Genomic DNA, 13,823 nt, shown 5'->3' on the forward strand with positions numbered 1-13,823 from the left:
CCAAGTCCAGGAAGCACACAGAGGCCCATACAGGATAAACCCAAGGAGAAACACGCTGAGACACAGAGTAATCAAATTGGCAGAAATTTAAGACAGAGAAAAATTATTGAAAGCAGCAAGGGAAAAATGACAAATAACATACAAGGGAACTCCCATAAGGTTAACAGCTGATTTCTCAGCAGAAACTCTACAAGCCAGAAGGGAGTGGCATGGTATACTTAAAGTGATGAAAGGGAAGAACCTACAACCAAGATTACTCTACCCGGCAAGGATCTCATTCAGATTCGATGGAGAAATCAAAAGCTTTACAGACAAGCAAAAGCTAAGAGAATTCAGCACCGCCAAACCAGCTCTACGACAAATGCTAAAGGAACTTCTCTAAGTGGGAAACACAAGAGAAGAAAAGGACCTACAGAAACAAACCCAAAACAATTAAGAAAATGGTCATAGGAACATACATATTGATAATTACTTTAAACGTGAATGGATTAAATGCTCCAACCAAAACACATAGGCTTGCTCAATAGATACAAAAACAAGACCCATATATGTGCTGTCTACAAGAGACCCACTTCACACCTAGGGACACATACAGACTGAAAGTGAGGGGATGAAAAAAGATATTCCATGAAAATGGAAATCAAAAGAAAGCTGGAGTAGCAATACGCATATCAGATAAAATAGACTTTAAAATAAAAACTGTTACAAGAGACAAGGAAGGACACTACATAATGATCAAGGGATCAATCCAAGAAGAAGATATAACAATTATAAATATATATGCACCCAACATAGGAGCACCTCAATACATAAGGCAATTGCTAACAGCTATAAAAGAGGAAATTGACAGTAACACAATCATAGTGGGGGACTTTAACACCTCACTTACACCAATAGACAGATCATCAAAACAGGAAATTAATAAGGAAACACAAGCTTTAAATGACACAATACACCAGATAGATTTAATTGATATTTATAGGACATTCCATCCAAAAACAGCAGATCACACTTTCTTCTCAAGTGCTCAAGGAACATTCTCCAGCATAGATCACATCTTGGGTCACAAATCAAGCCTCAGTAAATTTAAGAAAACTGAAATCATATCAAGCATCTTTTCTGACCACAACACTATGAGATTAGAAATGAATTACAGGGAAAAAAAAGAAAAAAACACAAACACATGGAGGCTAAACAATACGTTACTAAACAACCAAGAGATCACTGAAGAAATCAAAGAGGAAACAGAAAATACCTAGAGAAAAATGACAATGAAAACACGACAATACAAAACCTATGGGATGCAGCAAAAGCAGTTCTAAGTGGGAAGTTTATAGCTATACAGGCCTACCTCAAGAAACAAGAAAAATCTCAAATAAACAATCTAACCTTACACCTAAAGGAAGTAGAGAAAGAAGAACAAAAAAACCCCAAGGTTAGAAGAAGGAAAGAAATCATAAAGATCAGAGCAGAAATAAATGAAATAGAAACAAAGAAAACAAGAGCAAAGATCAATAAAACTGAAAGCTGGTTCTTTGAGAAGATAAACAAAATTGATAATCCATTAGCCAGACTCATCAAGAAAAAGACAGAGAGGACTCAAATCAATAAAATTATAAATGAAAAAGGAGAAGTTACAACAGACACCACAGAAATCCAAAGCATCCTAAGAGACTACTACAAGCAACTCTATGCCAATAAAATGGACAACCTGGAAGAAACGGACAAATTCTTAGAAAGGTATAACCTTCCAAGACTGAACCAGGAAGAAATAGAAAATATGAACAGACCAATCACAAGTAATAAAATTGAAACTGTGATTAAAAATCTTCCAACAAACAAAGTCCAGGACCAGATGGCTTCACAGGTGAATTCTATCAAACATTTAGAGAAGAGCTAACACCCATCCTTCTCAAATTTCCAAAAAATTGCAGAGGAAGGAACACTCCCAAACTCATTCTATGAGGCCACCATCACCCTGATACCAAAACCAACCAAAGATACTACAAAAAAAGAAAATTACAGACCAATATCACTGATGAATATAGATGCAAAAATCCTCAACAGAATACTAGCAAACAGAATCCAACAGCACATTAAAAGGATCATACACCATGATCAAGTGGGATTTATCCCAGGGATGCAAGGATTCTTCAATATACACAAATCAATCAATGTGATACACCATATTAACAAATTAAAGAATAAAAACCATATGATCATCTCAATAGATGCAGAAAAAGCTTTTGACAAAATTCAACACCCATTTATGATAAAAACTCTCCAGAAAGTGGGCATAGAGGGAACCTACCTCAACATAATAAAGGCCATATACAACAAACCCACAGCAAACATCATTCTCAATGTGAAAAACTGAAAGCATTTCCTCTAAGATCAGGAACAAGACAAGGATGTCCATTCTCACCACCATTATTCAACGTAGTTTTGAAGTCCTAGCCACGGCAATCAGAGAAGAAAAAGAAATAAAAGGAATACAAATTGGAAAAGAAGAAGTAAAACTGTCACTGTTTGCAGATGACATGATACTATACATAGAGAATCCTAAAGATGCCACCAGAAAAGTACTAGAGCTAGTCAATGAATTTGGTAAAGTCGCAGGATGCAAAATTAATGCACAGAAATCTCTTTCATTCCTATGCACTAATGATGAAAAATCTGAAAGAGAAATTAAGGAAACACTCCCATTTACTACTGCAACAAAAAGAATAAAATACCTAGGAATAAACCTACCTAGGGAGACAAAAGACTTGTATGCAGAAAACTATAAGACACTGATGAAAGAAATTAAAGATGATACAAACAGATGGAGGGAAATATCATGTTCTTGGATTGGAAGAATCAATATTGTGAAAATGACTATACTACCCAAAGCAATCTACAGATTCAATGCAATCCCTATCAAATTACCAATGGCATTTTTTACGGAACTAGAACAGAAAATCTTAAAACTTGTATGGAGACACAAAAGACCCCGAATAGCCAAAGCAGTCTTGAGGGAAAAAAACGGAGCTGGAGGAATCAGACTCCCTGACTTCAGACTATACTACAAAGCTATAGTAATCAAGACAATATGGTACTGGCACAAAACCAATAACACAGATCAATGGAACAGGATAGAAAGCCCAGAGATAAACCCATGCACCTATGGTCAACTAATCTATGACAAAGGAGGCAAGGATATACAATGGAGAAAAGACAGTCTCTTCAATAAGTGGTGCTGGGAAAACTGGACAGGTACATGTAAAAGAATGAAATTAGAACGCTCCCTAACACCATACACAAAAATAAACTCAAAATGGATTAGAGACCTAAATGTTAGACCGGACACTATAAAACTCTTAGAGGAAAACATAGGAAGAACACTCTTTGACATAAATCACAGCAACATCTTTTTTGATCCACCTCCTAGAGTAATGGAAATAAAACCAAAAATAAACAAATGGGACCTAATGAAACTTCAAAGCTTTTGCACAACAAAGGAAACCATAAACAAGACGAAAAGACAACCCTCAGAACGGGAGAAAATATTTGCAAATGAATCAATGGACAAAGGATTAATCTCCAAAATATATAAACAGCTCATGCAGCTCAATATTAAAGAGACAAACAACCGAATCCAAAAATGGGCAGAAGACCTAAATAGACATTTCTCCAAAGAAGACATACAGATGGCCAAGAAGCACATGAAAAGCTGGTCAACATCACTAATTATTAGAGAAATGCAAATCAAAACTACAATGAGGTATCACCTCACACCAGTTAGAATGGGCATCATCAGAAAATCTACAAACAACAAATGCTGGAGAGGGTGTGGAGAAAAGGGGACACTCTTGCACTGTTGGTGGGAATGTAAATTGATACAGCCACTATGGAGAACAGTATGGAGGTTCCTTAAAAAACTAAAAATAGAATTAGCATATGATCCAGCAATCCCACTACTGGACATATACCCAGAGAAAACCATAATTCAAAAAGACACATGCAAAAAAAAAAAAAAAGAAAAAGACACATGCACCCCAATGTTCACTGAAGCACTATTTACAATAGCCAGGTCATGGAAGCAACCTAAATGCCTATCGACAGATGTCTGGGTAAAGAAGATGTGGTACATATGTACAATGGAATATTACTCAGCCATAAAAAGGAACGAAATTGGGTCATTTGTTGAGACGTGGATGGATCTAGAGACTGTCATACAGAGTGAAGTAAGTCCGAAAGAGAAAAACAAATATCATATATTAATGCATATACGTGGAACCTAGACAAATGGTACAGTTGAACCAGTTTGCAGGGCAGAAATTGAGACACAGATGTAGAGAACACACATATGGACACCAATGGGGTAAAGCGGCAGGGGGTTGGGGGTGGTGGTGTGATGAACTGGGCGATTGGGATTGACATGTGTACACTGATGTGTATAAAATTGATGACTAATAAGAACCTGCTGTATAAAAAAATAAATAAAATAAAATTCAAAAATTAAAAAAAAAGATACATTCCATATAGATTTAATATTAAAATATTTTTAGAAGAGTACAAGCACAAACATAGGAAAGTCTTTTTATAGTCCTAAAGTACAAAGGCCTTTAAACTTTTGATTTATTTAAAAATTTTTCACTTTGAAATGATTCCAGAATTTTTACAAAGAATTTTCATATATTCTTCCAATATACAAATGTTAACATCTTATAGAACCACAATATAATTATTAAAACCAGGAAATGAACATTGATATAATATTATTAACTACTTCATTGACTTTACTCAAATTTTTCTCTTTGTCCCACCAGTGTCCTTATTCTGGTCCAGGATTCACTCCAGGATCCTGGATGTCACATTTAGTTGTTACGTCTCCTTAGTCAGTTTTAATCTGGAAGAGTCCCTCAGTCTTTCTTTGTCTTTCAGGACCTTGACATTTTTGAAGGATACTGGGCTGGTATTTTTTAGACCATTGCTCAAGGTGGACTTATCTAATGTTGCTTAATGATTAAATTCAGATTTTGCATCTATGGCAAGAATACTATAGAAGTGATGTGGTGTCCTTCTCAGTGTGTCATATCTGTAGATATATGATGTCAATTTCAGAAGCCTTTTAAAGTGTGACATAGAATTAGAAACCATAGAAGACTGACGTGACCAAATAAACATTTAAATTTTCATCATGGCAAAAATATCCCGTAATAAAAAATACAAATAGAAATGTGATATAAATGACTCAGGGCAAATGACAGTGTGAGAAACTCATAGGTTGGTGGGGGTCTAAACTGATAGAGTTTTTATGAAGGATGTTCTGGCAGTATATACCAAAATTAAGAATATGCATCAACTTTGATCTCAGAAGTTCTTTTTCTAAGAATTTATCCTATGCACAGTTAGGATGGTATAAATATAGTTATAGTACTTGATATAGGAAAGTACTTGATGAAGGTAAAAGAACACTCTTAGCAGCATTGTTTGTAATATGGAATATTTTGAAACAACTTGAAAATTTAAGAATAGGAATTTGGTTAAATAAATTATTCCATAGAATGGAATAATATGCTCTTGTTAAAGAATAAGGTAGTTTTCATGCATTTTCATGGAAAATTGTCAATATAATCTATTGAAGAGTATATACTATGTGATCCCATTTGTGTTTTCTAAAGATTGCATTCTTAGTAAAGCATAAAAACAACTAGAAAATTATGTACCAGGCTGTTAACAGTGACCGTCTCTCTGTGGGATGATTGTGTAGGGACACTTAGGCTTTCTCCATATTATTTGAGCATTTTGTGATAATCATCTATTATCAGCAAATAGAACATTTACACAGAAAATAACTCTGAACATAATATGCATATCCTGCCATCCTGTTGATATTTTGACATTTGAATTTTTATGCATGTATATAAGCATATATAATTATCTTTTTATACAGTGAAATTATATGCTTTGTATCATTTTGAAATTTCCTTTTTCACTTCATGTCAGAAAATTTTAGGTCATTAAGTATTTTTAATTCATCATGGCTTTTAATGGCTCCATAGTATTCCACTATATGTATATACTACATGTGTATGTATAAATGTATGCATGCATGCAACTGCCTTTGTAACCAATTTCCGGTTGTTGCCTATTTAGTTTGTTTATAAATTTTTATTATAGGTAGTAATACCTATACCTATATTTCCTTATAGGTCAAGTTTTGTGTATATCCATGCTATTTCCTTAGAATAAAATTAGATTTGTTGGTTCAAAGATATGCATGTGTGCAAGATTTCTGATATATATTGCAAAATTATTCTGAAGAATAATTGGATTGGCAAACTTTTTCTTAAAATACCAGACAGTAAGTGTTTAGGCTTGTGGGACGTAAGATCTCTGTCCCAACTACTCAACTCTATGACCGCAGGGTGTAAGCAGCCATAGACTATAAGTAAATGGGTGTGACTATGTTCCAATAGGTTGCCAACCTCTTTACTATAACTGTTTTACCAGAAATAAATGAATGTGTCTATTTGTTCTTACCTTTGCCAGCACTGGTTTTCCATTTAAAAAATTAAAATAATGGTTTTTATCACAAAAGTGGCGTATATATTTTGGAAAATAGGAAAACGTGGATGAGCAAATATTAAAATACACACACACCCCATATACTTATCACCCAGTAATTATGGCTGTTAACACCTTAGTATATATTCTTTCAGAATATTTTCTACATGTATCTAAAGATATATATATATTTTTAAACCAAATTGAGATCACACTGTATGTACTATTTTTTAACCTGCTTTTTTCAGTTAATGATCTTTACTTTTTCGTGTCAACAAGTCTTCATTTCACGTACTACTCAATCCATCTTCAAATTTTGCCTGTTGGCCCCAAATCTCTTTTACTGCTGGAATGTCAGCACCAGGATCCAACCCAGACTGTCTTGAGCATCCAGTGTTTATGTTCATTAAATACATCTTATTCTGGAAGAGTCTCTATATTCATGAGAGTTGTTGAAAAGCCCAACCCATTTGTCCTGCAGGATATGCACAAATTTGTTTGGTGGCTTCCTTGAGTTTTCATTTAGCTTGTTCCTTGTCATAGTCAGCTCAGGCTGCCATAACAAAATATCATACACTGGATGGCATAAGCAACAGAAATTTATTTCTTCACAGTTCTGGAGGATGAAAGTCCAAGATCTGGTTACCAGCATGATCAGGTTCTGGTGAGGACTCTCTTCTTGGCTTGCAGACAGCCACCTTCTCACTGTGTCCTCACATGGCAATGAGAGACCTTCCTCTTATAAGGCCATCAATCTTATCAGAGGAGGTCCCCACCCTTATGACCTCATTTATCCTTAATTACTTCCTAAAATCTCTGTCTTCAAATACAGTCACACTGGGCGGGGGGATTAGAGCTTCAACATATGAATTTGGGGGAAATATAGTTCAGTCCATAGCATTCCTGTAGCCCCTTATATTTCCTGTAAACTGGAAATTAGATTCGGGTTAGATGCATTTGGCTAGAATACATCATAAGTGAAGTTGCATGATTTATAATTGCATCACACCAGGTGATACATAATATCTGGCTCTTTCTTATTACCTTTAAAAAATATATCTGTCAGTTTGATTTCTGGTTATTGCCAATTTCTGGTTATTGCCAATTTTTACACCTTTGTCATTGTTTTCATCTGCATTTCTCTGATTAAGTATTTGCCTTTCGAAGATGTGAAGGGAAAGGGAAAAATGCATAGACAAGTAATTAAAGTGAGAAATCAGAAAGATTGGCTTGGATGGAAGAGGGAAAAATAAGAGGACAGTTGCAGGCAATTGTGATCGAGTTTGCTTTCCTCTTTCAATCTTTCCTAGTTGTGAGTTTTATTTTGGTCTATTTGAGACCATGATGATCATGCTGAAATTCAAGTCTTTTTGTCAGTAGCACCTCAGTTACTCAGTGGAAGGTAGGTTGCTGAAGTGTGCACAACAGCTGAGAGACTGAGCATTCCTAGGAAGTCTCCTCTAACACATTGCTGGGAAACTGAGATCACAGTCCTGCGGTCCTATGGCTCCTGAGTCTTGCTTGCTGATATTGAACCCTCTTTTGCTTTAAGCCCAGAAAGATTGGTCCTGATAAACAGTGTAGAAATGAGTGTGTCATTTTTCCTTAATGATGATTACCCAGGAGAGGGGTGGGATAGGGAGGGTGGGAGGGAGGCTCAAGAGGGAGGGGATATGGGGATATATGTATGCATATGGCTGACTCACTTTGTTGTACAACAGAAAGTAGCACAGCATTGTGAAGCAATTACACTCCAATAAAGATGTATTAAAAAATAAAATAAAATATCGGCAAACTAAAAAAAGAAAAAAAGAGTAAACTCAGCACAGCATCATCCACTTAAAAATTCTCTAGTATTTTGGCTAATGACATTTATCTTATGGTATGTAAATGCAAAATTTGACTTAAAATTAGTTTTCAGTGTCATAGTAAACTTACGGTATAACTGTTTTCTTCAATCCAGAGAATGTCTTTCTATCCTGCATGTAATTCAGAAGAACAAAGTTGAGCAGCAATTCTTCTATGAGTTTGAAGGTGGCGTCAAGCTTGGAATAGGGGCCTTTAATTTGGTAAGTGATCAGAAAGCAACCAGAATCTTTTGTAAAAGAACCTTAGGTTTTCAGTGCCTCTGCTACTGCATTTGAACCTCACCCTGAACAACTACCTGGGTTTGGTTGGCAAGTGGCTACAGTGGGATCAGTTTTCTTGTGCTGTGAACCAGTGGGGGCTTTGGCCAGAATGTGCTGTAAAGTTCTGCACATGCTCAGAATAGTTTTCGATTGTATAATAAGGGAAGCATGCAGCTCTCTGAATGGACTAGTAACATTTTTTGGTAATAAGGAGCTTGAAATTCAGTTCTATTTCCACATCAGAAATATTATTGCTATAGCAATGGTGGCTCTGAAATTGAAAATAGGTGAGGGAACAATATAGTTTGAGGGACGGTGAAGCTCTGGGGTAGATGAAGGGTTTGAGTAGATATCTGTCCAATTGCTATATTATTTAGATATTTTGATATTTTATTAAGGTTTGACTGGAATTGGTGAGAAAATTAAGTGGTAAAGGGAATCCCACGCATAAGTGTATACACTACCGTGGCCGCTTTGTTCATGAGCCGATTGGTTGATGACGGAGGTGGCTGAGGAGAGAGGCTGGCTAGTGTCCACAAAATGAATCACCCTATCCACTTGATTATTAAAATCTTCCTCTCCTGAGGTCAGCCTTTGGTGAACATTCACATGGGACACAAATATCTTCACATTTTTTGCCCATTCTGAGAGGTCTGTCCGTATACCTCTTTCCCAGAGCTCTTTGTCATCAATTTTCCCATCATGTTCTTTCTAAAGCCCTGACCATCCAACCAAACCATTGGCTACTGCCCATGAATCAGTAAATAATTGCATATATGGCCATTTCTCCTTCCAAGCAAAGTGAACAAAGTGAACACGGCTCAAAGTTCTGCCTTGGGAGGACTTCCCTTTATCCTACTGTTTAGGGATGTCCCAGAGAGGGGCTGTAGTGCTGTAGGTGTCTACTTCTGGGTCATGCCTGCACATATGGAGAATACAACAGACTTTTGCTTTCTGGAAAAGGATGCTAAAAGAAACACTGTTTGGAGGTGGACACTGGGGGTTATCTTCTCATGACTTTATCAACCCACATGAAAGGAGCAAGTGTTCTTTAGAGCATTCTGAAAAAGCCAAGATTTTTTTTGTTTTGTTTTTAATTTTTTAGGTGTATTGTCTTAACTAAATGAAATTAAGTCACAAGTAATGATTATACTAGGTGCAGCATGTGGTGATTGAGACGTGTCTAGTGGTTTAAACTTGGTTCTAATTTTTCATATTACTGAATCATTAAAACTTTAAGTTGTTTAGAGTTTAACATTTATCTACAGTTAGATATACTAACACATAAGTACACTTGTATATTTTTTCTTACAGATGCTGTCCCTTTTACCAGCACGGATTATCAGACTACTAGAATTTATAGGATTTTCTGGAAATAGGGTACAAAATTAATTTTTTCTTAATTTTGACAAGGAAAATAAAAGTTATTTATTGAATATGAGGGAAATATAACGTCCTCATAACTAACAATTTGTTTTCAGAATGATAAAGAGGCATTGGGTCTTGATCATATTTTTTAGGAGTTAGAGATGGTTTTTCTATTGAAAGTTAAAATTTTTCATCTTTGTTATTTAAATTCTGGGATTAAAATTTATGTTTTACTAATATTGCTGCTTGCTGGATCTTTAGTACTCATGTGAGGTTAAAATATGCTTCCCTAACATTTTTGCAACCCCAGAGTTTCCTGCAAAACCAAGAAATTAGGCTAGATTTCCCTGTCTAACCTTTTATGATTCGTATGGATCAAGTATAGTTGCAGTGTTTTGGTTTTCCTTGTTTTTACAAGTTTCACTATAAAACTAAGCAAGGAAATTTGTTTTCCATGAGTTTTGTTTGTTATAGTTCTGTGTGGTTGTTTTTGTAGTGTATAACATTTATTAATCATAACACTCAATATGCTATTACCGGAGTTGCCTTATTGCAAAAGTTGTCCCTGTTAGTCCAGAGAGCAGGTTTTGAGAAATGTATGAGAACAAGTACAAGAAGCTGTAATTTTTTCCCTCATTTATTCCACTGTCCAGGTTCTCCATAAGTATTATATATTTATGGTGATCCCTTCCTGATATGGTCTGTCTATTCAGACTCTGTATTTCATCGTTACACTTCCCCTCTACTATTCATCTTCCACCTTACTTCTTTAGTAGCTCCAACTTGCCCCTTGAATAAAGTCCAAACTATAGCATGGATTCAAGGGCCCTAGGATCTGATTCTAGCCAATGCTTCTAACCTACTACCCATCCTTTTTGCTTCCCCAGTGTTCCTGCTAAACTGGGCAAATGGTTGTTCTCCAAATAGATCCTGTGCTTTTCTGTGTCCATGCTTCTGCTGGTGTCTGTTTTGGATGTCCTCCTCAACTGACATCCTCCCAAATAATGTCTCTTGAGAGCCTCTCCATCCATTAGGATTGAGATAAATGTCACCTATTCCACAAAGCTTTCCCTTATCTTCTCCCAACAAGGCTCAAGTATTCCTAACTTTCAGAATCATTTACTTATCTTTCTTATGGCCCTCACCATATTCCAATAAAATTATGTGTTCATGTACTACCTTCCCTATTTGATGGAAAGATCTTTGAATACATAGAACTGTATACATTCATACCCACCATAGCGTTTTGTACTTAGATCCTCAATATGTTTTAATAAATTAATATTTATATAAGAGAAATACAGCATTTTCTATGAAATGAGCTCTACCTTTTTCTCTCCCTAAGGTCACATGATATAAGAATTTGGGAGATTGTCTTATGCCAGTTTAAAATGTAAAATTTGTTTCTAGTTAGATATTACTGCTATTCTAAGCTCTTGAAAAATAAACCCCACCTTCATGGAGGGTGGGGATACGTGAGCTAGCATTTTAAAGTCTCTGAATATGATGTTTCAATCATGCTCTTCTCATTCTAAAATACCTCTCATTCCCATAGGAGTTGGGCATCCTGCAGTTACGGGAAGGTGCCTTAGGAAGAAGCATGAGGTCTCCACTATGCTGCTTAACTATACTAGCTTTTCATACTTATATCTCCCTGATACTTGGTAAGGACTGGATTATATTTCACATCATTGAAAATTGATTATCTTTCATCTGAGTAAGTAAAACTTTAGAAAAATCAGTAAGAGATCGTAGTCTATATTTACCTTTCTTTTGAGTAAAAGTGGAAAATTGTGACATTTCTCATAGTAACATTTGGCAGAGGAGGTGGAGGGTTTCTTTCATCAAATTCTTTTTAATCTGTTCTCAGCTAAAAAATTCTATAAAGCTTGTTTAAGGTGATCTATTTTTAGCATATTACATTTCTTTTTTTAGCAGAAAATTAAATTTTTGGTTAAAATAAGTTTAATATTGCTATTAAAACCAGAAATTTCAATTAGGAATTGAAGGCAACCACCTCTGCTCCTAAGAATTTGCCCTAGAGCTTTCTTAAACTAAAGTCATAGATGAGACTTGTCTTCTTTTATTTCCCAAATATTAAAATGACAAATTAACAGTTTTCATGTTTTCCACGAATAGGTCTTTGCTATATTTTAATGAAATTTGGAGAAATAGTTATAAATGTCGACCACATTTCGTGAAGACTGAGGCTTTTCCTGTTAAATTTCTAGGTACAGGAGAAGTGAATGTTGTGGAAGCAGAGCGTCTCCTTGAACCCTACCTCCAGCAGTTTCCAAATGTATGCTTAGAATTTCAAGTGTCTTTTTCAACCATAATCAATCAACCAGGGTTGACCATTGAACAGTCTGTTTCTCCCTCCGCAGGGCTCCCTCATGTTGTTTTATCATGGCCGGATAGAGCTGCTGAAAGGAAACGTGGAAGAGGTAACTTATTTGAGGGGGTCATTTAGGGGGCTGTCTATATGGTGGAGTTGTGTAGTGCACCCATTCCATATGAGCAAGTCTAGCTATACGCGCTAGACAGAAATAAAGGGAAAATATGTAAATAAAAAGCCAAAAGTTAATTGTGTGGATACACTCTATGATATGTAGTAGATTACTGAATATACTCTACATTTGCACATAAAGTACCTGAGGCAATTCAGGGTAGGATATAGAAATACAGTTGGGCAGTTTAAGGGACTTTCAAAAATCTTTGACTACTATCCATCTCGGTATTACATATTGACTTTGGAATCTTGCCCCTGCATAAAGGTCACTCCACTGTACTACATGTGTGCTCCCCATCAAAGGAAATTATTCACTAATTCCCTTGAAGAAGAAGAGTGAATAGCCTTTTATATAAATATACTCATGAACAATTTTCTTCTACACAAATGGGGTCAAACATGTATTTTTCCTTGATTTGATTTTTTTCTACTTACAATACATCTTGGATTTCTTTCCAGGTCAGTATTTCTAAATCTTCCTCATTCTTTTCGATGGCTGGGTTTCATTCCGTGAGATGGATATACTGTACTTATTAAAGCAGTCCACTATTGATAGGCATTTGGCTACTATACATGATGCTGTTGTAAACATTATTATGTGTATATTTCTGTGCAAAGGTGTATTTATGTGAGATCGATTCTGATAATGAGGATTTCTAGGTCAAAGATGTTTGCATTTTGATAAATTCAGACAAATTGCCCTCCTAACGTAAGGCTAGTCCATTTAAACTCCTGTAAAGGTATGAGAATACTTGTTTTCAGTGCTCTTTGCCAACTCTGGTCATTATTTATCTGTTTTATTTTTGCCAATGTGATGGTTGAAAAATGATAATCTAATTTTTTAATATATATTTTCCAGTGTAAAAATTTCTTCATATGTATATTTGTCACTCATATATCTTTTCCTCTAATTTCCTATTTATATCTTTAAACAATTTTCCCACTGAGTTTTTTGTCTTTTTTTAAGGATTTTATAAAATTGCTGTATGATAAGGGTTAATCCTTTGCCCGTTTTGCACATAGCGATATCTTCTCCCAGTCTGTCCATTGCCTTTAACTTTGTTTAAGGTATATTTTACCCACTGGAAGTTCTAAATTTATTGTCAAATCTTTTCTTAAAGGACTTCTGCATTTTACGTCTTACTTAAGAAAGGAACTTTGCTACTCCCACATTATAAAGTTCCATGGCCCTCTCACAAAATTAAATAAAGAGGCAAAATTTAACTGTATTGTTGCATATAAGGAAAGGAACGTGTTGTCGTATT

The 13,823-nt window shown here is 35.4% G+C and overlaps 1 protein-coding gene across 2 annotated transcripts in view; it reads left to right on the top strand.

Annotated features, from left to right (window-relative positions):
* TTC39B (tetratricopeptide repeat domain 39B) overlaps positions 1–13,823 on the top strand; it is a 136,886-nt gene that overhangs the window by 97,815 nt on the left and 25,248 nt on the right. For both annotated transcript variants that reach the window (XM_036856554.1, XM_036856555.1), the window contains 5 exons: positions 8,516–8,621; positions 9,996–10,061; positions 11,605–11,713; positions 12,281–12,348; positions 12,434–12,493. In XM_036856554.1, the coding sequence (XP_036712449.1) occupies positions 8,516–8,621; positions 9,996–10,061; positions 11,605–11,713; positions 12,281–12,348; positions 12,434–12,493 (409 nt within the window). The remainder of the gene's footprint in view (positions 1–8,515; positions 8,622–9,995; positions 10,062–11,604; positions 11,714–12,280; positions 12,349–12,433; positions 12,494–13,823) is intronic.

Source organism: Balaenoptera musculus, chromosome 6 (assembly GCF_009873245.2).
Source record: "Balaenoptera musculus isolate JJ_BM4_2016_0621 chromosome 6, mBalMus1.pri.v3, whole genome shotgun sequence".
Classification (NCBI taxonomy): Eukaryota; Metazoa; Chordata; class Mammalia; order Artiodactyla; family Balaenopteridae; genus Balaenoptera; species Balaenoptera musculus.